This window comes from Trichomycterus rosablanca, chromosome 5 (genome assembly GCF_030014385.1).
Source record: "Trichomycterus rosablanca isolate fTriRos1 chromosome 5, fTriRos1.hap1, whole genome shotgun sequence".
Classification (NCBI taxonomy): domain Eukaryota; kingdom Metazoa; phylum Chordata; class Actinopteri; order Siluriformes; family Trichomycteridae; genus Trichomycterus; species Trichomycterus rosablanca.
The window spans coordinates 17,472,974-17,493,653 of record NC_085992.1 but is presented as its reverse complement, the minus strand read 5'-3'; the positions used below and the strand labels follow the sequence as shown (position 1 = coordinate 17,493,653).

General features: G+C 40.5%; 1 protein-coding gene across 1 annotated transcript in view; it reads left to right on the top strand.

The window, feature by feature from the left end:
* Positions 1–234: 234 nt before the first annotated feature.
* Positions 235–20,680, top strand: part of zfand3 (zinc finger, AN1-type domain 3) — a 37,803-nt gene continuing 17,357 nt past the window's right edge. The window contains exon 1 of the mRNA XM_062994951.1: positions 235–568. Within this exon, the coding sequence (XP_062851021.1) occupies positions 492–568 (77 nt within the window). The 5' untranslated portion in view covers positions 235–491. The remainder of the gene's footprint in view (positions 569–20,680) is intronic.

Here is a 20,680-nt window from a genome sequence, read left to right as displayed (position 1 = left end):
AGCTTGGACTGGTCCACTTCATTGCAGGGGGAGCGCACACAACGTTCTATAATTAAAGCTTAAATAAACCGTGTTCCAGTGCACTTCTATTTGATATTTTTTAGTATAATATCTCAAACAATACACATTTGTGTAGAATCTAAAACAATATACCGGTTTCGATTTTTTAATTTCCCTTTAATAACTTAGCGCTCCTGTTTCAGACTTGGTAGCGCTCACACTCCAGCTGATCGGCCTCGGCTCCCGGTGCGGTCCGTCGGACTGTACGCGGCTACTATTTATTTTTTGGTTTAGCGCTCGTTTTTTGAGAACCATAGAGGCAGTTTTGTGTTTTTAAGGGCGTATGAGACGCGTGTGTTGGTTGTGAAGCGAGGAATATAACATAAAGCGTTCTTGGAAAACGGATAGCTGAGGAATTTGTTCACAACAAAAAGGCCGCACGCGGATCCCCGGTCTTTCTTAGACGGAGCAAGTCGATTTTCATTCTCGCCATGGGGGACACAGGAAGCGAACGAAGCAAACCGCCCAGTAACGTTATACCTCCACGGTGTCCGTGTGGATTCTGGGGGTAAGTGTGCTTGTTTTTTTTATCGCTTTTGTGTGTTTTGTACACGGCTCTTTGTTTGAAAGACGACAAACCCGTATAATATAGTAGCTACATTGGTTACTGTCAGTTTGTGCCATTGTTTGAATAGTGTTAGGCCAGGATGGGGGTGGGGAGCCTGGCTACATTTCATTTAACATTTCTGAGCGTTTTTATGCATGTAAACTGCTGTTTTCTCGTCGTATTCACAAAGCACATAATTCATACGATCCAGGATTTAATCGAACTAATGAGATTAAGCCAGGATCCACAGAAATCAATCAGCCGACCATAGCAAGTTGACAGGTTCTAAGAACCGTTGACTCAAAAGCACTCATGGCTGGTTTTGTTCCTCCTGCTCGCACAGATCACGTAGAAGTTTATATTTAAATGATTGTACACGCAGATTAGCCCACTGGTTTATTTGTTCACTGGCCATCATTGATCACAAGCTGTCAGTTACACAGGTGGAGTTCTTTTGCGCAACGCTGTAAAAGCCCATCTGATCCGGATGGGGGAGGGTAAGCAATCCCTGTGTCTGTTCCTTCATTTACACACAAGGAATTACCTCTTAAAATCCTTACATACATTCACAGCTTAACCAAGCTAAAAGATTCTTCCTCCTTTATTTTGACCAGTGGTCAAAGATCAGAAATTGGAGGTGATTATGTAGTAGCAGCTACTGTGTTGAATCAGATCATCCAAGCAAGTTTAAGGTCAGATCTCTGTCAGGGCCCTTCTCACTCCAGTTAAATGCCAGTTCAATAATGTTGACACATTGTATGTTTTAAAAAAGGAATGAAAAAATCTGTTTTTACTATGATGTTCAAAATTAAATTGAACTTTGACCTTTTACAGTTTTCCTCTACACAAAGGTTCAAGTCAAAAGTCAAAGTTGCTTTATGGTCAATACTGCAATATGTACAGGACATACAGAGGATTGAAATTACGTTACTCTCTGACCCATGGTGCAACACTAAACATTAAACATAAACCGAGAATAAGAAGAATCTAAAAATAGAATAAACACACTAGAATAACACACTAAAGTGCAAATATATATACATTGACACGTGAAGTATGAAACATATAGCACTAAAATATAACACTTGAAAAATAGAGGTCCCAATATTAAAAACCTTCAGGAAAATGAAAAAAAATGCTCCATTTAACTAGAATCCTTTTCGAATATCTAGGGATGTAATGATACACTCTACCCACGATGCGATTCACGATACTGGGTTCATTTTTTTACCGTTTTTTTTTTTTTAAGCTTAAAGTGAAGACAAATTATGACAGTTTCCTTTTATTATTGCTCTTAAAAAAATAAAATACTGTATTTGTGATTCTTTTATTTATCTAAATAATGAATGCCCTTTTATTTCTGAGGTGCAAAACAATTTTGAATTAAGCCCAATTTGGCTGAAAACCCCCGAATTTGGCAACCAGGCATATAGCGCCAGTGACGTCAACAAGGCAAGGTGTATAGCGCCAGTGCCCTCTGCCGTTTAAAGTGAATATCGATTCATTTTACGTGTCAAATCAGTTTGAATTGTGGAATTTTTGTATCGTTATTAACTGTATTGTGGTGAATCGTTACATCCCTACAAATAACTCATGACAGTTTGCTCCAAATCATGTGTATTATGCCATATCAACATGATACAAAGTAGCATTATTCTACTTTTACATTTAACATACAGTTGTAGTAGTTGGTTTTATCTACTACATAGATCATAAATGTATTCACAGACCTCTGGTTCTCAGACCGACCAAACTAAAAACAAGCTTATCTTTATTTCCTTACTTCATAGTTTGAATGTGAAGGGGTTATAAATTAGTTGTAAGCTAAGTGGAACGCAGCAATATTAAGGTCATGCCGTGGCTGGCCGCCATACCCCTGAGATCACGGTTACTGGTAATTTTCGTTTAAACAACATTTAGGCAAGTGTAAAATTTGTAACATTGACTAATGTTTTAGGTTTGTAAATTATTACAAGTCTAAATATTTACAGTGAACTCTCATCTAATCATCCGCTGCATGATCCTACATATTTCATGGTATATCATGGTATGTTTTATTTTTTGTATGACTGTGACTTCTTATACAGTGGGGTCAAAAAGTATTTAGTCAGCCACTGATTGTGCAGGTTCTCCTACTTAGAAAGATGAGAGAGGTCTGTAATTTTCATCATAGCTACACTTCAACTATGAGAGACAAAATGAGAAAAAAAATCCAGGAAATCACATTGTAGGATTTTTAAAGAATTTATTTGTACATTATGGTGGAAAATAAGTATTTGGTCAATAACAAACAAGCAAGATTTCTGGCTCTCACAGACCTGTAACTTCTTCTTTAAGAAGCTCTTCTGTCCTCCACTCGTTACCTGTATTAATGGCACCTGTTTGACCTCGTTATCTGTATAAAAGACACCTGTCCACAGCCTCAAACAGTCAGACTCCAAACTCAACCATGGCCAAGACCAAAGAGCTGTCGAAGGACACCAGGAAGAAAAATGTAGACCTGCACCAGGCTGGGAAGAGTGAATCTACAATAGGCAAGCAGGTTGGTGTGAATAAATCAACTGTGGGAGCAATTGTAAGAAAATGGAAGACATACAAGACCATTGATAATCTCCCTTGGGGTCAAGATCTCATCCCGTGGGGTCAAAATGATCATGAGAACGGTGAGCAAAAATCCCAGAACTACACGGAGGGACCTGATGAATGACCTGCAGAGAGCTGGGACCAAAGTACAAAGGCTACCATGAGTAACACACTACGCCGAGAGGGACTCAAATCCTGCAGTGCCAGGCGTGTCCCCCTGCTTAAGCCAGTACATGTCCATGCCCGTCTGATGTTTGCCAGAGAGCATATGGATGATCCAGAAGAGGATTGGGAGAATATCATGTGGTCAGATGAAACCAAAATGGAACTTTTTGGTAAAAACTCAACTCGTCGTGTTTGGAGGAAGAAGAAAAACCCAAGAACACCATACCTACTGTGAAGCATGGGGGTGGAAACATCATGCTTTGGGGCTGTTTTTCTGCAAAGGGGACAGGACGACTGATCCGTGTTAAGGGAAGCATGAACGGGGCTATGTATCGTGAGATTTGAAGCCAAAACCTCCTTCCATCAGTGAGAGCATTGAAGATGGAACGTGGCTGGGTCTTCCAGCATGACAATGATCCCAAACACACCGCTCGGGCAACGAAGGAGTGGCTCCGTAATAAGCATTTCAGGGTCCTGGAGTGGCCTATAGCCAGTCTCCAGACCTCAATCCCATAGAAAATTTGTGGAGTCCGTGTTGCCCAGCGACAGCCCCAAAACATCACTGCTCTAGAGGAGATCTGCATGGAGGAATGGGTCAAAATACCAGCTACAGTGTGTGCAAACCTGGTGAAGACTTACAGGAAACGTTTGACTTCTGTCATTGCCAACAAAGGTTATGTTACAAAGTATTGAGTTGAACTTTTGTTATTGACCAAATACTTATTTTCCACCATAATTTACAAATAAATTATTTAAAAATCCTACAATGGGATTTCCTGGATTTTTTTTTTTCTCATTTTGTCTCTCATAGTTGAAGTGTACCTATGATGAAAATTACAGACCTCTCTCATCTTTCTAAGTAGGAGAACCTGCACAATCAGTGGCTGACTAAATACTTTTTGGCCCCACTGTATGTCTGTCAAAAGTACATAGAATATAAAACATTTTCATTTCACAATGTATATAATGAAGGTTTTGAGTACTATAAGGTTTGCTTGGCCCCACAAAATGAAACAATATATGATGGAATCAGTTACGCATGCAACAGGTGCGGGCTGGCTCGATACCACTTTTTTATGTCCGATACTGATACTGCAAATTTAGTATCTGTCGATACCGATACCAATCCGATACCGTCATTTCTCCTCTCAAACAACTAAGCAGTAATAATACCTGTCTCAATGCACCATGGTTAAACTAGCTATCTAAATAACAATGCTCAGACTGTGAAACATATATTGTCAAGGAATAAATACAGAACCTACAGCATCACACTTCTGCAAAACTGCTGTTTTTATTACTTTTTATAACTTTTACACACAGAAAATTTAGCAGCATTTTTGGCTTGTTAAGCAGCACCGTACAAACATTTAAAATAAAATTTAAAGTTCAACTTTATCTGTATTTAACAAATAAATTATCATTTCAATATAAAATTCTAGATCTGTCAACTTTTAAGTCTACACCTTGAAGTGGCAGCGAAAAAATGATAAAAATAAATAATAAAAAATATTAATTATAAACGATAAAAATAAAATAATTAAATAATAAAAAATAAACAAATGTATCTATCTTGTCCCGGCTTGGAGATCTCAAACATCCTCAACGATTAATCCATTAGTGTTATGAAATAAAACACACTACACCGTTTCCCGTTTAGCCACAGATGTCCTCTTCAAAGTCCAGCAGGGTTTTTTTAATGAGCGCGCTTTGGTTTTTAATATCTAAAAACGGGACAGAACTTTAACGGAAAATCTTAACCAAACGCTGCGTAAATTCTAATTGGTCCATCGCGTTTGATTGACATCCACATCTTCCAATTGTAGACACTTTGGATGACATGCCGTAAAACAGTGTTTTTAGATGTGGCAGTAGTAGATGATTTTTTAAAATGCTAAAAGTTTAAGTAGATCAGCGTGTTTTAATTTCTGAATGGCCTTATTTACATTGTGTTATTTACATTAAGCAACAGGATCGGATGTACAGTATGTGTGTATATGTATATATATATACAGGGGTTGGACAAAATAACTGAAACACCTGTCATTTTAGTGTGGGAGGTTTCATGGCTAAATTGGACCAGTCTGGTGGCCAATCTTCATTAATTGCACATTGCACCAGTAAGAGCAGAGTGTGAAGGTTCAATTAGCAGGGTAAAAGCACAGTTTTGCTCAAAATATTGCAATGCACACAACATTATGGGTGACATACCAGAGTTCAAAAGAGGACAAATTGTTGGTGCACGTCTTGCTGGCGCATCTGTGACCAAGACAGCAAGTCTTTGTGATGTATCAAGAGCCACGGTATCCAGGGTAATGTCAGCATACCACCAAGAAGGACAAACCACATCCAACAGGATTAACTGTGGACGCAAGAGGAAGCTGTCTGAAAGGGATGTTCGGGTGCTAACCCGGATTGTATCCAAAAAACATAAAACCACGGCTGCCCAAATCACGGCAGAATTAAATGTGCACCTCAACTCTCCTGTTTCCACCAGAACTGTCCGTCGGGAGCTCCACAGGGTCAATATACACGGCCGGGCTGCTATAGCCAAACCTTTGGTCACTCGTGCCAATGCCAAACGTCGGTTTCAATGGTGCAAGGAGCGCAAATCTTGGGCTGTGGACAATGTGAAACATGTATTGTTCTCTGATGAGTCCACCTTTACTGTTTTCCCCACATCCGGGAGAGTTACGGTGTGGAGAAGCCCCAAAGAAGCGTACCACCCAGACTGTTGCATGCCCAGAGTGAAGCATGGGGGTGGATCAGTGATGGTTTGGGCTGCCGTATCATGGCATTCCCTTGGCCCAATACTTGTGCTAGATGGGCGCGTCACTGCCAAGGACTCCCGAACCATTCTGGAGGACCATGTGCATCCAATGGCGGTGCCGTGTATCAGGATGACAATGCACCAATACACACAGCAAGACTGGTGAAAGATTGGTTTGATGAACATGAAAGTGAAGTTGAACATCTCCCATGGCCTGCACAGTCACCAGATCTAAATATTATTGAGCCACTTTGGGGTGTTTTGGAGAAGCGAGTCAGGAAACGTTTTCCTCCACCAACATCACGTAGTGACCTGGCCACTATCCTGCAAGAAGAATGGCTTAAAATCCCTCTGACCACTGTGCAGGACTTGTATATGTCATTTCCAAGACGAATTGACGCTGTATTGGCCGCAAAAGGAGGCCCTACACCATACTAATAAATTATTGTGGTCTAAAACCAGGTGTTTCAGTTTCATTGTCCAACCCCTGTATATATACAGTGTATCACAAAAGTGAGTACACCCCTCACATTTCTGCAAATATTTCATTATATCTTTTCATGGGACAACACTATAGACATGAAACTTGGATATAACTTAGAGTAAGTAGTCAGTGTACAGCTTGTATGGCAGTGTAGATTTACTGTCTTCTGAAAATAACTCAACACACAGCCATTAATGTCTAAATGGCTGGCAACATAAGTGAGTACACCCCACAGTGAACATGTCCAAATTGTGCCCAAAGTGTCAATATTTTGTGTGACCACCATTATTATCCAGCACTGCCTTAACCCTCCTGGGCATGGAATTCACCAGAGCTGCACAGGTTGCTACTGGAATCCTCTTCCACTCCTCCATGATGACATCACGGAGCTGGTGGATGTTAGACACCTTGAACTCCTCCACCTTCCACTTGAGGATGCGCCACAGGTGCTCAATTGGGTTTAGTCCATCACCAGTTTTCGAAGGGAGGGGATCATGCTCTGTTTCAGAATGTCACAGTACATGTTGGAATTCATGTTTCCCTCAATGAACTGCAGCTCCCCAGTGCCGGCAACACTCATGCAGCCCAAGACCATGATGCTACCACCACCATGCTTGACTGTAGGCAAGATACAGTTGTCTTGGTACTTCTCACCAGGGCGCCGCCACACATGCTGGACACCATCTGAGCCAAGTTTATCTTGGTCTCGTCAGACCACAGGGCATTCCAGTAATCCATGTTCTTGGACTGCTTGTCTTCAGCAAACTGTTTGCTGGCTTTCTTGTGCGTCAGCTTCCTTCTGGGATGACGACCATGCAGACCGAGTTGATGCAGTGTGCGGCGTATGGTCTGAGCACTGACAGACTGACCTCCCACGTCTTCAACCTCTGCAGCAATACTGGCAGCACTCGTGTCTATTTTTTAAAGCCAACCTCTGGATATGACGCCGAACACGTGGACTCAACTTCTTTGGTCGACCCTGGCGAAGCCTGTTCCGAGTGGAACCTGTCCTGGAAAACCGCTGTATGACCTTGGCCACCATGCTGTAGCTCAGTTTCAGGGTGTTAGCAATCTTCTTATAGCCCAGGCCATCTTTGTGGAGAGCAACAATTCTATTTCTCACATCCTCAGAGAGTTCTTTGCCATGAGGTGCCATGTTGAATATCCAGTGGCCAGTATGAGAGAATTGTACCAAAAACACCAAATTTAACTTTGGGCACAATTTGGACATGTTCACTGTGGGGTGTACTCACTTATGTTGCCAGCTATTTAGACATTAATGGCTGTGTGTTGAGTTATTTTCAGAAGACAGTAAATCTACACTGCTAAACAAGCTGTACACTGACTACTCTAAGTTATATCCAAGTTTCATGTCTATAGTGTTGTCCCATGAAAAGATATAATGAAATATTTGCAGAAATGTGAGGGGTGTACTCACTTTTGTGATACACTGTATATATATATATATATACATACACACACATCAAACAGATAATTTATTCTCTCGGCTTTCGCGGTTAAAAGCTGAAACTGGTAATTTGTTAACTAAACTGTCACTTCTAGCTGTACAACCAATGAGGAGTGAGTTTTTCATTGCCTGCTCACCTGAATGGCGCACATCGGAGATATCCAAAAAATTAGCATATGTTGCTTTGGATTAGAGAACAAGTGAAATTCCACCCAAAATCTGAATTCGGAAGCTCTGATTGGTTTATACAGCTGTTTATCAAGGCCTGGACAGCGACTGAATCTCTGGAATAGATGCACTGATTCATGGAGTTGTTTACACATGACACCGTAATGAAACAGCGTAAGTAAAATGAATGAATCTTTACCATAGATAAGAGCACAGCTCCCTGATTCGATTCCAATGAATATACCGCGATATACCGCCCAGCCCTACTTACATGTTTACAAGGTTTTCATTCTGTTTATATAAAATTTGTTAATGTTATTGATTATTTCCAAATATCATTTTAGGACATTAGTTAGGGACGTTAGCCCTGATGAGAAAGAGAAGGGCCTCAGCCCTCAATTTAAGTCAAGCGTCAGCTGATGGAAATAAATTTAAATTACATTTTAATCAACGTTCTTACCCGAACAATACATTTGATTATCATTTAATCAATTATTTATCAATTAACTCAGTGGACAACCCTTCTAACTTTTAAGTTCAAGTGTTTTGCCCACAAAGTCCTGGAAACAATCAACCTGATCAGACGCTGTAGATGTACGCTGATCAGCCATGACATTAAAACCACCTCCTTGTTTCTACACTCACTGTCCATTTTATCTGCATACCTTTTTAGCCTGCTTTCACCCTGTTCTTCAATGGTCAGGACCACCACAGAGTAGGTATTATTTAGGTGGTGGATGATTCTCAGCACTGCAGTGACACTGACATGGTGGTGGTGTGTTAGTGTGTGTTGTGCTGGTATGAGTGGATCAGACACAGCAGCGCTGCTGGAGTTTTTAAATACCATGTCCACTCACTGTCCACTCTTAGACACTCCTACCTAGTTGGTCCACCTTGTAGATGTAAAGTGAGAGACGACCGCTCATCTATTGCTGCTGTTTGAGTTGGTCATCTTCTAGATCTTCATCAGTGGTCACAGGATGCTGCCCACGGGGTGCTGTTGGCTGGATATTTTTGGTTGGTGGACTATTCTCAGTCCAGCAGTGACGGTGAGGTGTTTAAAAACTCCAGCAGCGCTGCTGTGTCTTATCCACTCATAGCAGCACAACACACACTAACACACCACCACCATGTCAGTGTCACTGCAGTGCTGAGAATGATCCATCACCTAAATAATACCTACTCTGTGGGGGTTCTGACCACTCAAGAACAGCATGAAAGGGGGCTAACAAAGTATGCAGAGAAACAGATGTACTACAGTCAGTAATTGTAGAACTACAAAGTGCTTCTATATGGTAAGTGGAGCTGATAAAATGGACAGTGAGTGTAGAAACAAGGAGGTGGTTTTAATGTATAGGGATGCTTCGCTGCATCATGACAACTTGCTTTTATTAAAATGTGAAAACTTTTTACTTTTAATAAAAAAAAAAATAATACAAGCTACCAAGTAGAATAAACAGAAATAAAGTTTTAAAGTGGTCCAGTCAATCATCTGAACCCAAGGTGGTGAAGCACGTTCTCCCATTTGAGCTGTTCGCTTCTACATTATTTAATAGTTTTGTGCCTCTTGGTTGCTTCAGATTGTTTTCCTTCTTACCCATTTGCTGTTTTTGTGGATGACCTCCCCTTAGGCAGAGGTCTTTGTTTCATATTCTTTTCTTTCTAAAAAAATAAGTGAATCTAATAGTGCTCAGTGGGACATTTAAAATGTGTCCCTGACTTGTTTTGACAGTGCTTTGGTTCCTCATGCTGTAGTTTAGGTATGTTGCACATAATATTTTGAAAAGATTCAGGGAATTTTTGAGAACTTGTACTCTGTGTAGCACAAGGCCAAAAACAACTGGTATGCATGAACTTGCATTGCATAGGGGCACATTTTCATGAGAAGCATTTTGCACTTTGCTCAGCGCTTGGCTTGAGCAGTGCGGTAAAATGCAATCGAAGTGTTTCATGACATGAATATGCATTTGTGTAAAATAATGATCAACTCCAATTAGAAAGCATCCACATTTATGTATGTTTAGTTGTATTTTCCTCGATGTGTGGTGGTTTTGCATTTAAAATTATAGCTTGGGAGAATCAGCTTCTCCATTACCCCTTTTTCCACCGATGCGGCACGGAGCCTGTCCATCTGTGGGCGTGTCATGTTGTATAGCATACAGCAACAATGCCGTCAGCTGGAGTCTCGTATGGAGCTTAATGCTGCATTTTTACCTTTTAAACTTCACCTGATTACATTTTGAACCAGTTTGCCGCTGATATTTTCAAAACGCCTTTAAAAAGGTGAATTGTGTGATATGACGTGGTAAAAGTGACCCGGACAGAACGGAAAATGCTTAACGTGAAAAATAAAGCGTGAACCTTTTTCAACTCCCCGAGCTGCATAAACACCACACGTGAAGTAAATCCAGCTAAACACAGATACATGTTGTATTTTAGAGTGGATTTGATGTTTATTTCACACAGATGGATGTTCATGTTGTGGAACTTTAATGATGTTTCACCACTCAAGCTGAGCGCTGAGCAAATCGGCTATTTGTGCCGAGAGTCGTGGTGAAACCGAAGCACAAAACGCTTCTCACGTTAATGAACTATAGAAAACAACAACTGAGACAAACAAGTCACATTTACATTTACATTTTCAGCATTTAGCAGACGCTTTTATCCAAAGCGACTTACACAATGAGTGGAACACGATGAGCAATTGAGGGTTAAGGGCCTTGCTCAGGGACCCAACAGTGGCAACTTGGTGGTGGCGGGGCTTGAACCGGCAACCTTCTGTTTACTAGTCCAGTACCTTAACCACCAAGCTATCACTGGCCACTTCTTTATTGTTTCCTTATCATAAGTCACGTCTTCTTATCACCGATAGTTAGATCGATGCTTTTTACATAAAAACAAATATCTGTAACAGCAGCACAAATGCTCGCACATAATCCACACACTCTGCCATGATGTTACTACTTTTAACTTTCATTAAGTAACGCCCCACTGCTGATGACGGAGGCTTGGTTCTCAAAAACTGGTGGAAACGCGCGTCGGTTCTCTACAGAACACCAAAGTTCAGAGAAACCTGAACAGAACCGGTTCAAGAACCATGGTTTTTTTGGTGGAAAAGGGGTACATGAGAGTCATGAAAATGTTTTAATGTGGCTTAATGTACTAAAAGAACGACTAATGTTTAGGAACTTGGAAGTCCTCTCCAGTAATGAAATTCCTCAGTAGTTGTTGTAAGTCACGTTAAGCTTTGTTCATGTTAAGCATTGTTTGTACTGCCTAAGTCATTTTACCACGTACAGTGGTACCTTAAAACTCAACGTCAATTGGTTCTGGGAGTGGCGTTGAGTTTAAAAGGTGTTGAGTTTCAAGGATGTATGGAAAACCTGTTAATGCGTTCCATGGTCCCGGGGAACACTTTTGAAACTGAAATACAATAGAAAAAACAGTTAATAAAAAAATACTTCTTTATTGTTTCCTTATGCTTCTTAATTGTGGAGATGCTTGATTTTGGAATGCCGTATTCCGTAAAGGCGCATTCACATGAGAAGCAGCAGAATAGCTTTTGCACTGGCTGTGCTGTTGTTTCCTATGAAGTGTGCCGGTGCACAAAGCTTAATGTGACTTATTGTTCTAAAACGAGCGAGGGAAAGAACTTAGTGGGAGAACTCTTAAGTGGAATTAGTGAATAATTAAGAGTAATAATTACGAGAGGTTTAGTGTTCCTGTGTCGTTCTTTTGATACATTGTCACGTTAAGCTTTTTTTTTTTTTTCTTTTTTTTTGTACAATAAGCATTTTAGACTCTCTCGAAAAAATCTGATTCTCACAATTTCTCAGAACCCCGAGCTATAACACAAGTTTAAAAGTGAAACAGGAGGAAAATCCAGCTAAACACATACATGTGGAGCATTCAGAGTGAATCTGACTGTTATACCACACAAATGCAGATTTGTCTCATGAGCACTTTGATGCAGTCTTACTGCACCGCTCAAGCCAAGTGCTGAACAAAGCGGCTGTTCATTGTTAATATGAAATGACGTAAATAAAAAATAAAAAAAGCTGAACACGTTGAGTTTAAGGGTACAAATTTCTCAACGAAGGGCGTCGAGTTTAAAATATTTTGTGTTTAGGGCACGTAGAGTTACAAGATACCACTGTAATATCAAACAATTCTCATTGGAGTCCATTTGAAAAGGTCAGCAGCACAGCAAGCCAAGCAGAATCGCCACACTCCATAGGAAGCAATGGCTCAGCCGGCACAAAAGCGGTTTTACCACATCTCATGTAAATGCGCTCTAAGAAACCGCCATGTTGCTGTGATATAGCTACATGGGCTTGGAAGTACTTTGAATAATTATCACTTAACACAGCTGTAGAAACATGTGCTGTAGTCAGATGAGTCCATGTTCTCAGCTTGTGTTTGAAAAATGGCTTGGTTCTCTATGCCAGCAGTCCCCAACCTTTTTTGCAACACAGACCAGTTGCATATAAGATATAATTTCACGGACCGGCAGGGAAGGGAGGATTTAAAATAGAATAACTATAGAATAGAAAATCAGTGTAAATCCTGAGCTTTTTTCACTGCAACGAGACGTTGCTCCCACCTAGTAGTAATAAGACAATAACACCCGAAGAGTGAAATTTAATTGCTTTTTGTAGCGATCTCTAATTATTAATTCTTTGATGACCGGTGGTTGGGGACCACTGCTCTGCCAAAGGCAAAAAAGGGTCATCCTGACTGTTATCAGCAAAGGTGCAGAAGCCAACATCTTGTCATCGTATCGGGGTAAATCGATGCCCTTGGCATGGCTGACGTGCATGTGTGTGAATGTACCGTAGACCCAGAGGTGCACATAAAGATACTTCTCTATCAGGGCAACACCTTTTTCGATGACGCCTGACACAGACATTCGTCATGCAACACAAATGTCTGGCTTTGTAAACACACAGTCCATGTGTTTGAGTGGCCTTCCTGCAGTCCAGAGCTGTCTTCTACAGAATAAATCGGGTGCATGATGATGAGCAAAATCATACAATGGCGACCTTGGTTTGTTAAGCAGCTTAAGTCTCGTATTAGGCAAGAATGGGCAAAAATTCCACCTGCAGAACTGCAACAATTGAGTATCCTTAGGTACCAGACCATTAAGAATAGGAACATCATTAAAGTTCCACAACATGAACATCCATCTGTGTGAAATAAACATCAAATCCACTCTAAAATACAACATGTATCTGTGTTTCATTTTCTTACCCACTTATCCAATTAGGGTCGTTGGGGGGGATGCTGGAGCCTATCCCAGGTTTTCAATGGGCGCAAGGCACACAGTATTACTCAATTACTAATTCAGAGTCTCCAATTCACCTCACTTGCATGTCTTTGGACTGTGGGAGGAAACCGGAGCACTCGGAGGAAACCCACGCGGACACTGGGAGAACATGCAAACTCCACACAGTAAGGACCCGGACCGCCCCACCTGGGGATCGATCCCAGGAACTTCTTGCTGTGAGGCGACAGTGCTACCCACTTAGCCACCGTGCCGCCCCATACTTAAACAGTATACTAAATTGGAGGTAGTGTGCACGGTAAAGCAGTACGCTCTTTCAGTACCCAAGTGTGCAGTATACACACAACCTGGGACGTGCTATGTCCGCTATCTTACCAACGTCACGTGATGCATGACGTCACATCGCCACAGTTATAACAATTTTAAAATCATACAAAATTAATTCTGTCGTTCTCCACAAAGCTACTCATAATGTTACTCAGGGTTGTACTTAATTATAACATTTAAAATTGCACTTGTAAACAGTCGACTCCACTTTCCGTCATTCATCAGCTCTAGTTGAATTATGGGATAGATTGTTGGACCGCAGTGTGCTGTGTTTGCATACTCATAAATGGCTGCCCATGCAGACAGTCATCCGGGTACTTTTTACATACTGTTTAATGAATATTACGTATTCGGACACTTGCGTACTGTTCAGTATGGAAGTATTGCCATTTCGGACGCAGCTTTTGTCCTCGGACTCCTGGCTAGATGCTCCACCAAAGGGTATTACCTCCTACCCCCAGTAGGCCGCACAGGTGGAAAAAAAAAAAAAAAAAAACACGTTAACTAGGTTTGGGCGGTATGACGGTATTATTATTACAAATTTCTGCTTCAGGTTTACCTTGAAAACTGAGACTTTAGGACATGCGTGCATCCACAGTAAGGGAGGGGTGGGAGGGGTGGGAGTGTTAGGCGGTTGGAGCTCGCTGATTGGCTGTGTCTCACTGTGTGATAACACAGAGAGACGAGTGAAGAGCCACACTGGCTAGCGTTAGCTGTCAGCTAACAAGCAGAAACTGAAAAACGGCTCGTCTTTTAATTTTTCAAAATCAACATTTTTTATCAGTTCAACCGGAAATGAACACAAGCGCGTGCATGCGCGGACATGTACTTATTTACTAAATATATCTTCAGTGTAAATCGAACACAAGTGTTGAGAAAAAGGAGCAAACAGTAATAATAACGTTACGCCCAATCCGCTGTTCTGACTCTTGTCTGCCATAGATTTTCCTGCCTATGTAAGAACTATTTTTTCCTAAATAAAAGCGCTATATTAAGAAAAAAAGAACGTCTCACTTGTCGTGTAATGTGAATTATAAAATATATAGTCTGGCCCTTTAAGAATGTTAAGCGCACTATAGGGCGTAGGGAGCGAGTGTGTAGGGAAGAGATCGGATTTGTACCGTTTCCGCTCTCGTGTTTTGCACTGAGCTTGTGTGACATGTAAAGTAGCGTTCTCGTTAACCACTCAAATGTTTGGACTTTAAATTATTTTAACATTACTTTACATCACCGTCATCGCAGCATGAACATTTACATTCATATTTTTTGTTACGGTATAGAACTTAATTCTGGATTACAGGCATAACTAATCGTACATGTTCATACACTGTTAAGAAATATCTGTAACTAGAAACTAAGCAGTTAACTTTTGAAATATGTTTAAGTGTGTAGCCTGCTATTATTCTGTATTGTGTGGGCAGAGAGAGATTACAATGCCAAAATGTTGTGTTAATGTTTGTGTTAAAGTGTAATTGATACACATGCATTTATACTTATGCGTATTTATTATAGATCAGACAAGATAAGCAATGTTTGATGTTCAGATTGTTAAATCTTTTTATAATAAAACATTCAAGTAATTCATTCATTCATGTAATTACACTCGTGTGTACACTGTAAAGTTTGTCCACGACCCCCCCCCCCCCACGGTAATACCGTATACCGCGGTATTTCCTGAAGACGGTATGACGGTATGAAAATCGGCAATACCGCCCAACCCTAACGTTAACTTATCATCGGCAATTGATGTTTTTTTTTTTTTTTAAGCTGTATGCTGCATTCACATAGACTAGACTCTAGATGTGCTTTCATCAACAAACAGGATGTGGACTGGGTCACAACCATAAGTTCTTGTCAGCTAACAGCTTTTCTGTCTACTAAACACAATAAATAAAGGCAACATGCTAGTAAAGATGCATGACTGTAATTTATTTACTTATCATCGTTTTTTGGCATTGCTTAATTTTCTCTTCACATGAGTGACCTTTGCCTGTGGTATGACACTTTTTGGCTGAGGAGGCCACAGTCTAGCACATGCTTTCTCCAACACGTGAAGCCACCGACCATCTGTGGAATGCTACAGAGCCTTGGCACGCTAGAGTTCTTCTGCCACTGTAACTTTCATCTGGTCATGACATTATGCCAATGTAGAAGCGACAGGGTGACTTTACATCCAGCTTTTCTTCTTTTGAACAGCATTAACTGGGTCTGTTGAGTTTGACTCTTGACTGTGCTTTTAAACCTTAACCTGTTATATATATTTCAATCATAGGTTGACATGTAGAGTAGAAAATAGAAAGCTTTTAGCCACAATTACCCCCTATTTTATAAGATAAGATTCCTTTATTGAAATTTGAGTGTTCAGTGTACAGTGTAAGTACAGTAAATAGAGTAAAAAAAAAAAGGGTAGAATAAAAAAAATAATAAATAAATAAAATAAATATATAGTAGAGATGCATGAGTACCGATACTGGTATCGGGTATTTGCCCGATACCGCGCTCATTAACTCGTACTCGCAAACAAGGCTCCGATACTAAACATCCGATACCGTGTCTATTGCTGCGTTACGCCTAGTTCACACTACACGATTTTTGCCCTGATTTTCGCTCGGCGGCTGGTCGGCGCTAGATTTGCCGGCTCGGGAGCAACCCGGCGTTCGCTCGGCGATCAAAACTCTGCTCTCGATCGCTAAGTGTGAGCGCGCGTGTGCCAACCGCGAACTTGCGCCCATGCCCCCCTCCCCTTCGTTCGTGGTTCACTTTGGTAAATCATAAGCGGTTTTTACTTCACAGAGTCAAGCATAGACAAAAGTTCATCGATTACTAAGTTGGTTAGTTCAGAATAATCTGCTCTGACTGAGAGAAAACGTTTAGCTCCACAGACAGAACGACTCTGAGTCGGCTCCCGCTCTGTGGTAATAAGCAGTATAATTAAGCCTGAGCTTTGTAAGGTAAGCGAGTCACACAGAATGTTCTGTAGTAGTTGGTGTTTATTTACAACCGCAACATTCATTATAACAGTAAAAATGGAGAGATGACTGAGAAAATAAACTTACGCTGCGCTTAAAATGAATTGACTCCTGAATCACTTATATCGATACTGTGAACAGAGCGTTTCTCTTAAAGACACAAACATGTCCTATAACAGCTTTTGTCACTGGTTTATCTTCGCTGATAGCTCTGTTTTGAAGGTTTTTTTCAGACTAACATTAAATGTGCTTGAGTGCGTGGTCAGTTAGACTAATGAAATATGTCTCCCGTGGGTGAAAAATGAATTGCTTTAGTTTTAGAAGTAAAAAAAATCTCGTAATGCCACGCCCCCCCGGTCAGGCACTGGCGCCCCCCCAGACACGTACTCCCCCAGGTTGAAAACCCCTGTTCTAACATGTCAGATATCTGATCCAATTGGTATTGGTATCGGCAAGTACAAAAATACATGTACTTATACTTGTACTCGTACTCGGTTGGGAAAAAATGGTATTGATGCATCCCCAATATATATATATATATAATATTAACTATAAAATGCAATTACTATTAAACAGCATTATGACAATTACAACTATATGATAAAACACTATATATTCTACTATTAGTGATGTCCCGATCCGATCTCAGAGATCAGAATCGGGGCCGATCAAGGCATTTTTTAACTGATTGGTATCCTTTGTTTTACGTCAGCATGTCCGCTGTGTGGAAATACTTTAAATTGGAAAGTGAAACAAGTCCAACAGCGGTGTAATGTCTGCAATGCGAGCGTTTCACGAGGCGGTAGAAGCAGAGCTGCGTTCATTACTGTAGAATTTTACTGTTTATATGGTGTGTGAGTCGAGGATCACTCCGGTTTACAAAACAATAACTTTTAATCCAGGTATGAAAACTTCAGGACCATAACATACAGCTTTTACGAGTTTACGTGTTACAAGACTGAACGACATCTCAGTATCAAGCACTCTGATTGGCTTAGTTATGTAACCGAGCGTCGTAGTGATGCACTCGCTTAATAAAGAAATAAATACATGATATATTCACAAATTGTCGGGAGCATAACACTTTATTAACTTCTTCTGTTACGGTACCGAATAGCAGACAGCTAGTCATCGCGTTAGCCAAGCACGCTATTCCATGCACTATGGAAGCCCCAAACGGTCAAAACACACTCACTTCGCTTAGAAACGTCCATCAAACCTTTGTCACAATACAACCGCAGAAAAGTTTGTTACAGTTACAACACGCATACAAGTACGGTGGCTCATAAGAAACAAACCAGATATCTTTTAACCAAACAATCAACAATTACAACCAATTTGATACGGCACCTAAAAAATAAACACTCGGCCGAATACAGCGAGTTTATTATTATATGATGAGAAGAGGAACCGGCTGTACGCTAACACGGCAGAGATGCTGATTTTCCTCAAAAAGAACCTTTTCATTTTGAGTGTTCTAGTGTTACTACTACAATGCTGCACTAAGCTTGTTTACTTTTATTTTGTAAAAATAAAAGAACATTAAGCAATAGCTTGGATGCAGGCAATTTTTTTCCTACAGCACTGCAGAGCTATTCAGTTGTTAAACATATACATTGGATTAATTTGAATAACTGTAATGTACTTGAAGTGTGCACTGTGTGAACAGTATTATCCAGTTCTTATCTAGACAATATCTAGAAAATACAAGTATCGGTTGGAGACTCGGTATTGGATCAGGATCAAAATTAATGATCGGGATCGGGACATCCCTATATTCTATATGTAATATATACATATGTGTGTAGTTAGAGATGTAGTGTCCATTGCTGGGAAATGGATGGGAGGGGGATCTTTGAGTGGCTTTTCAGTGTGAGGACAGCCTGTGTATTCTGCTATTGTTATGCAGTCTGATGGCAGTTGGCACAAAAGAACGTATGAATCCCTCCGTCTTGCTCTTTGGTGGGATTAGCCTATGACCAAAATGTATTTCCTTTAGTTACTTGAGCGGTCTAAACGTCTTCGAGTAGCAGATGCGTGGTTTATTTGCAGTTTGTCCTGTCAAAATGTCAAACTTTATGAATGGCATGACCATGCGTCTGTGCTTATGATCTTTATTCTTGTTAAAATCGGCGGAATTGGTGTGTTTGACAGACGTTCATGTAAAAGCAGCCCTGCACCGCAACTTACTTTGTCATCTGCGGGATTAATAATTGTAGTATAAAGCAAACGGAAGAAAAGGCTGATCATACCACTCTTCCCAGTCAGAACCGATGTAGCAATGTTCTGCTTTTCTGCTTGCACATACACCAGTAGTTTCAATTTTTGATCGTACAACCTGCTTTATATGCTTTTTTTTTTGTGCTCAGAGAGATGCCGTCTCTCCATGTGCCACCATCCGCCTCCTTGATTGGGTTGTGATTATGATTACTGATGATTATGATTAGACCCAAATATCAATGTTGATTTTGATGTTTATCTGCTTGCATCTTCTGTTCCAAGATGCTTAAAGAATAGCAGAGTTTATGAAAACCACACATAGAAAGTGACACATCTATTTTTTTTGCATTTTTCCCCCAATTATCCTCCCAATCTAGTTGTATCCGATTACCCGATTGCATTATGTTTCCTCTTTACTGATGTTGACCTCCACTCCGACTGAGGAGAGCTGTGATTGACGCATGCCCCCTCGACACGTGTGCAGTAGCCTACTGCATCTTCTTACCTGCACGAGAAGGTTCATATGTGGATCAGCTTTGTATACGGAGAGACACACCCTGTCCATATTATTCCTTGTCTCTGTGCAGGTGCCATCAATCAGCCAGCAGAGGTCGTAATTGCATCAGCTATGAGAAATCCCCTTCAGCACCCTGCCCTGGTACAACAAGCCAATTGTTGTTCGTGTAGGCGCCCAGCCTGCCGGGGGGCACTTGACAATGATAACAATAATACAACCATGATGTAAACATGGCATAAAACAACAAAATAAATAAATAACTTGTGTCTTCTGTTTAAATCTGGCCTCCTGTACAACAGTCTCTGGTACAGAAATGAGTATCATCAGTGCAGCATCTGTTAAACATCTCGTTTACGCTTCTTTTATTTTAACAACAAACTGTATGTCATAATAATATGTCAGAAACTAAATGTAAACAGGGTTTATGTCCATATTATTAAATTGTCAAGTGCTCCATATTAAACAAAGTGCAACATGTGTTTATGGCATTCTGTACACAAAGCAAAGTGCTTAAACTTATAGCAGAAATAAAATAGAGGTAGTCACGTCTCAGTCCAACACAGTAATGACAGAATGAGCCCTGATTCTAACTTACACATTCACTCAAAACTTACTTCAAATTCCAAGTGATGTAAACAACGTAGTAAGTGTTAGGGCGCATTCACATGAGAAGCTTTTTGCGTCCAACGGAGCAAGTGTGCGTCGGTCTAACTGAAGTTGCTAAGAAATACGGTATTCCAAGATCTCAGTGATTAAGAAGCTTAATGAAACAATATAAAAGTAAAAATGCGCCCTAACTGAACTCGCTAAGGAATACAGTATTCTAGGATCTCCACGATTAAGAAGTTTAAAGAAACAAAAACCACATTTTTGTTTTGTGCCAGCACTAATTAGACAGAGATTACATTGGGTTTAATTTACTAAGCTAATACATTTAGCATTGTGCCATTTAAACCAATGGGATGAGGTGGCACAACGCGCTAGCATGTCAACTAACATCTCCCTCTGTGTACCGAAAACAGGTAAATTGTCACTGGCAAGCCTGAATTTGCAAATAAAAACACCTGTACACATTTTAACAAATTGAAATTCAGTAATAATTTATTTACATTTGAAAA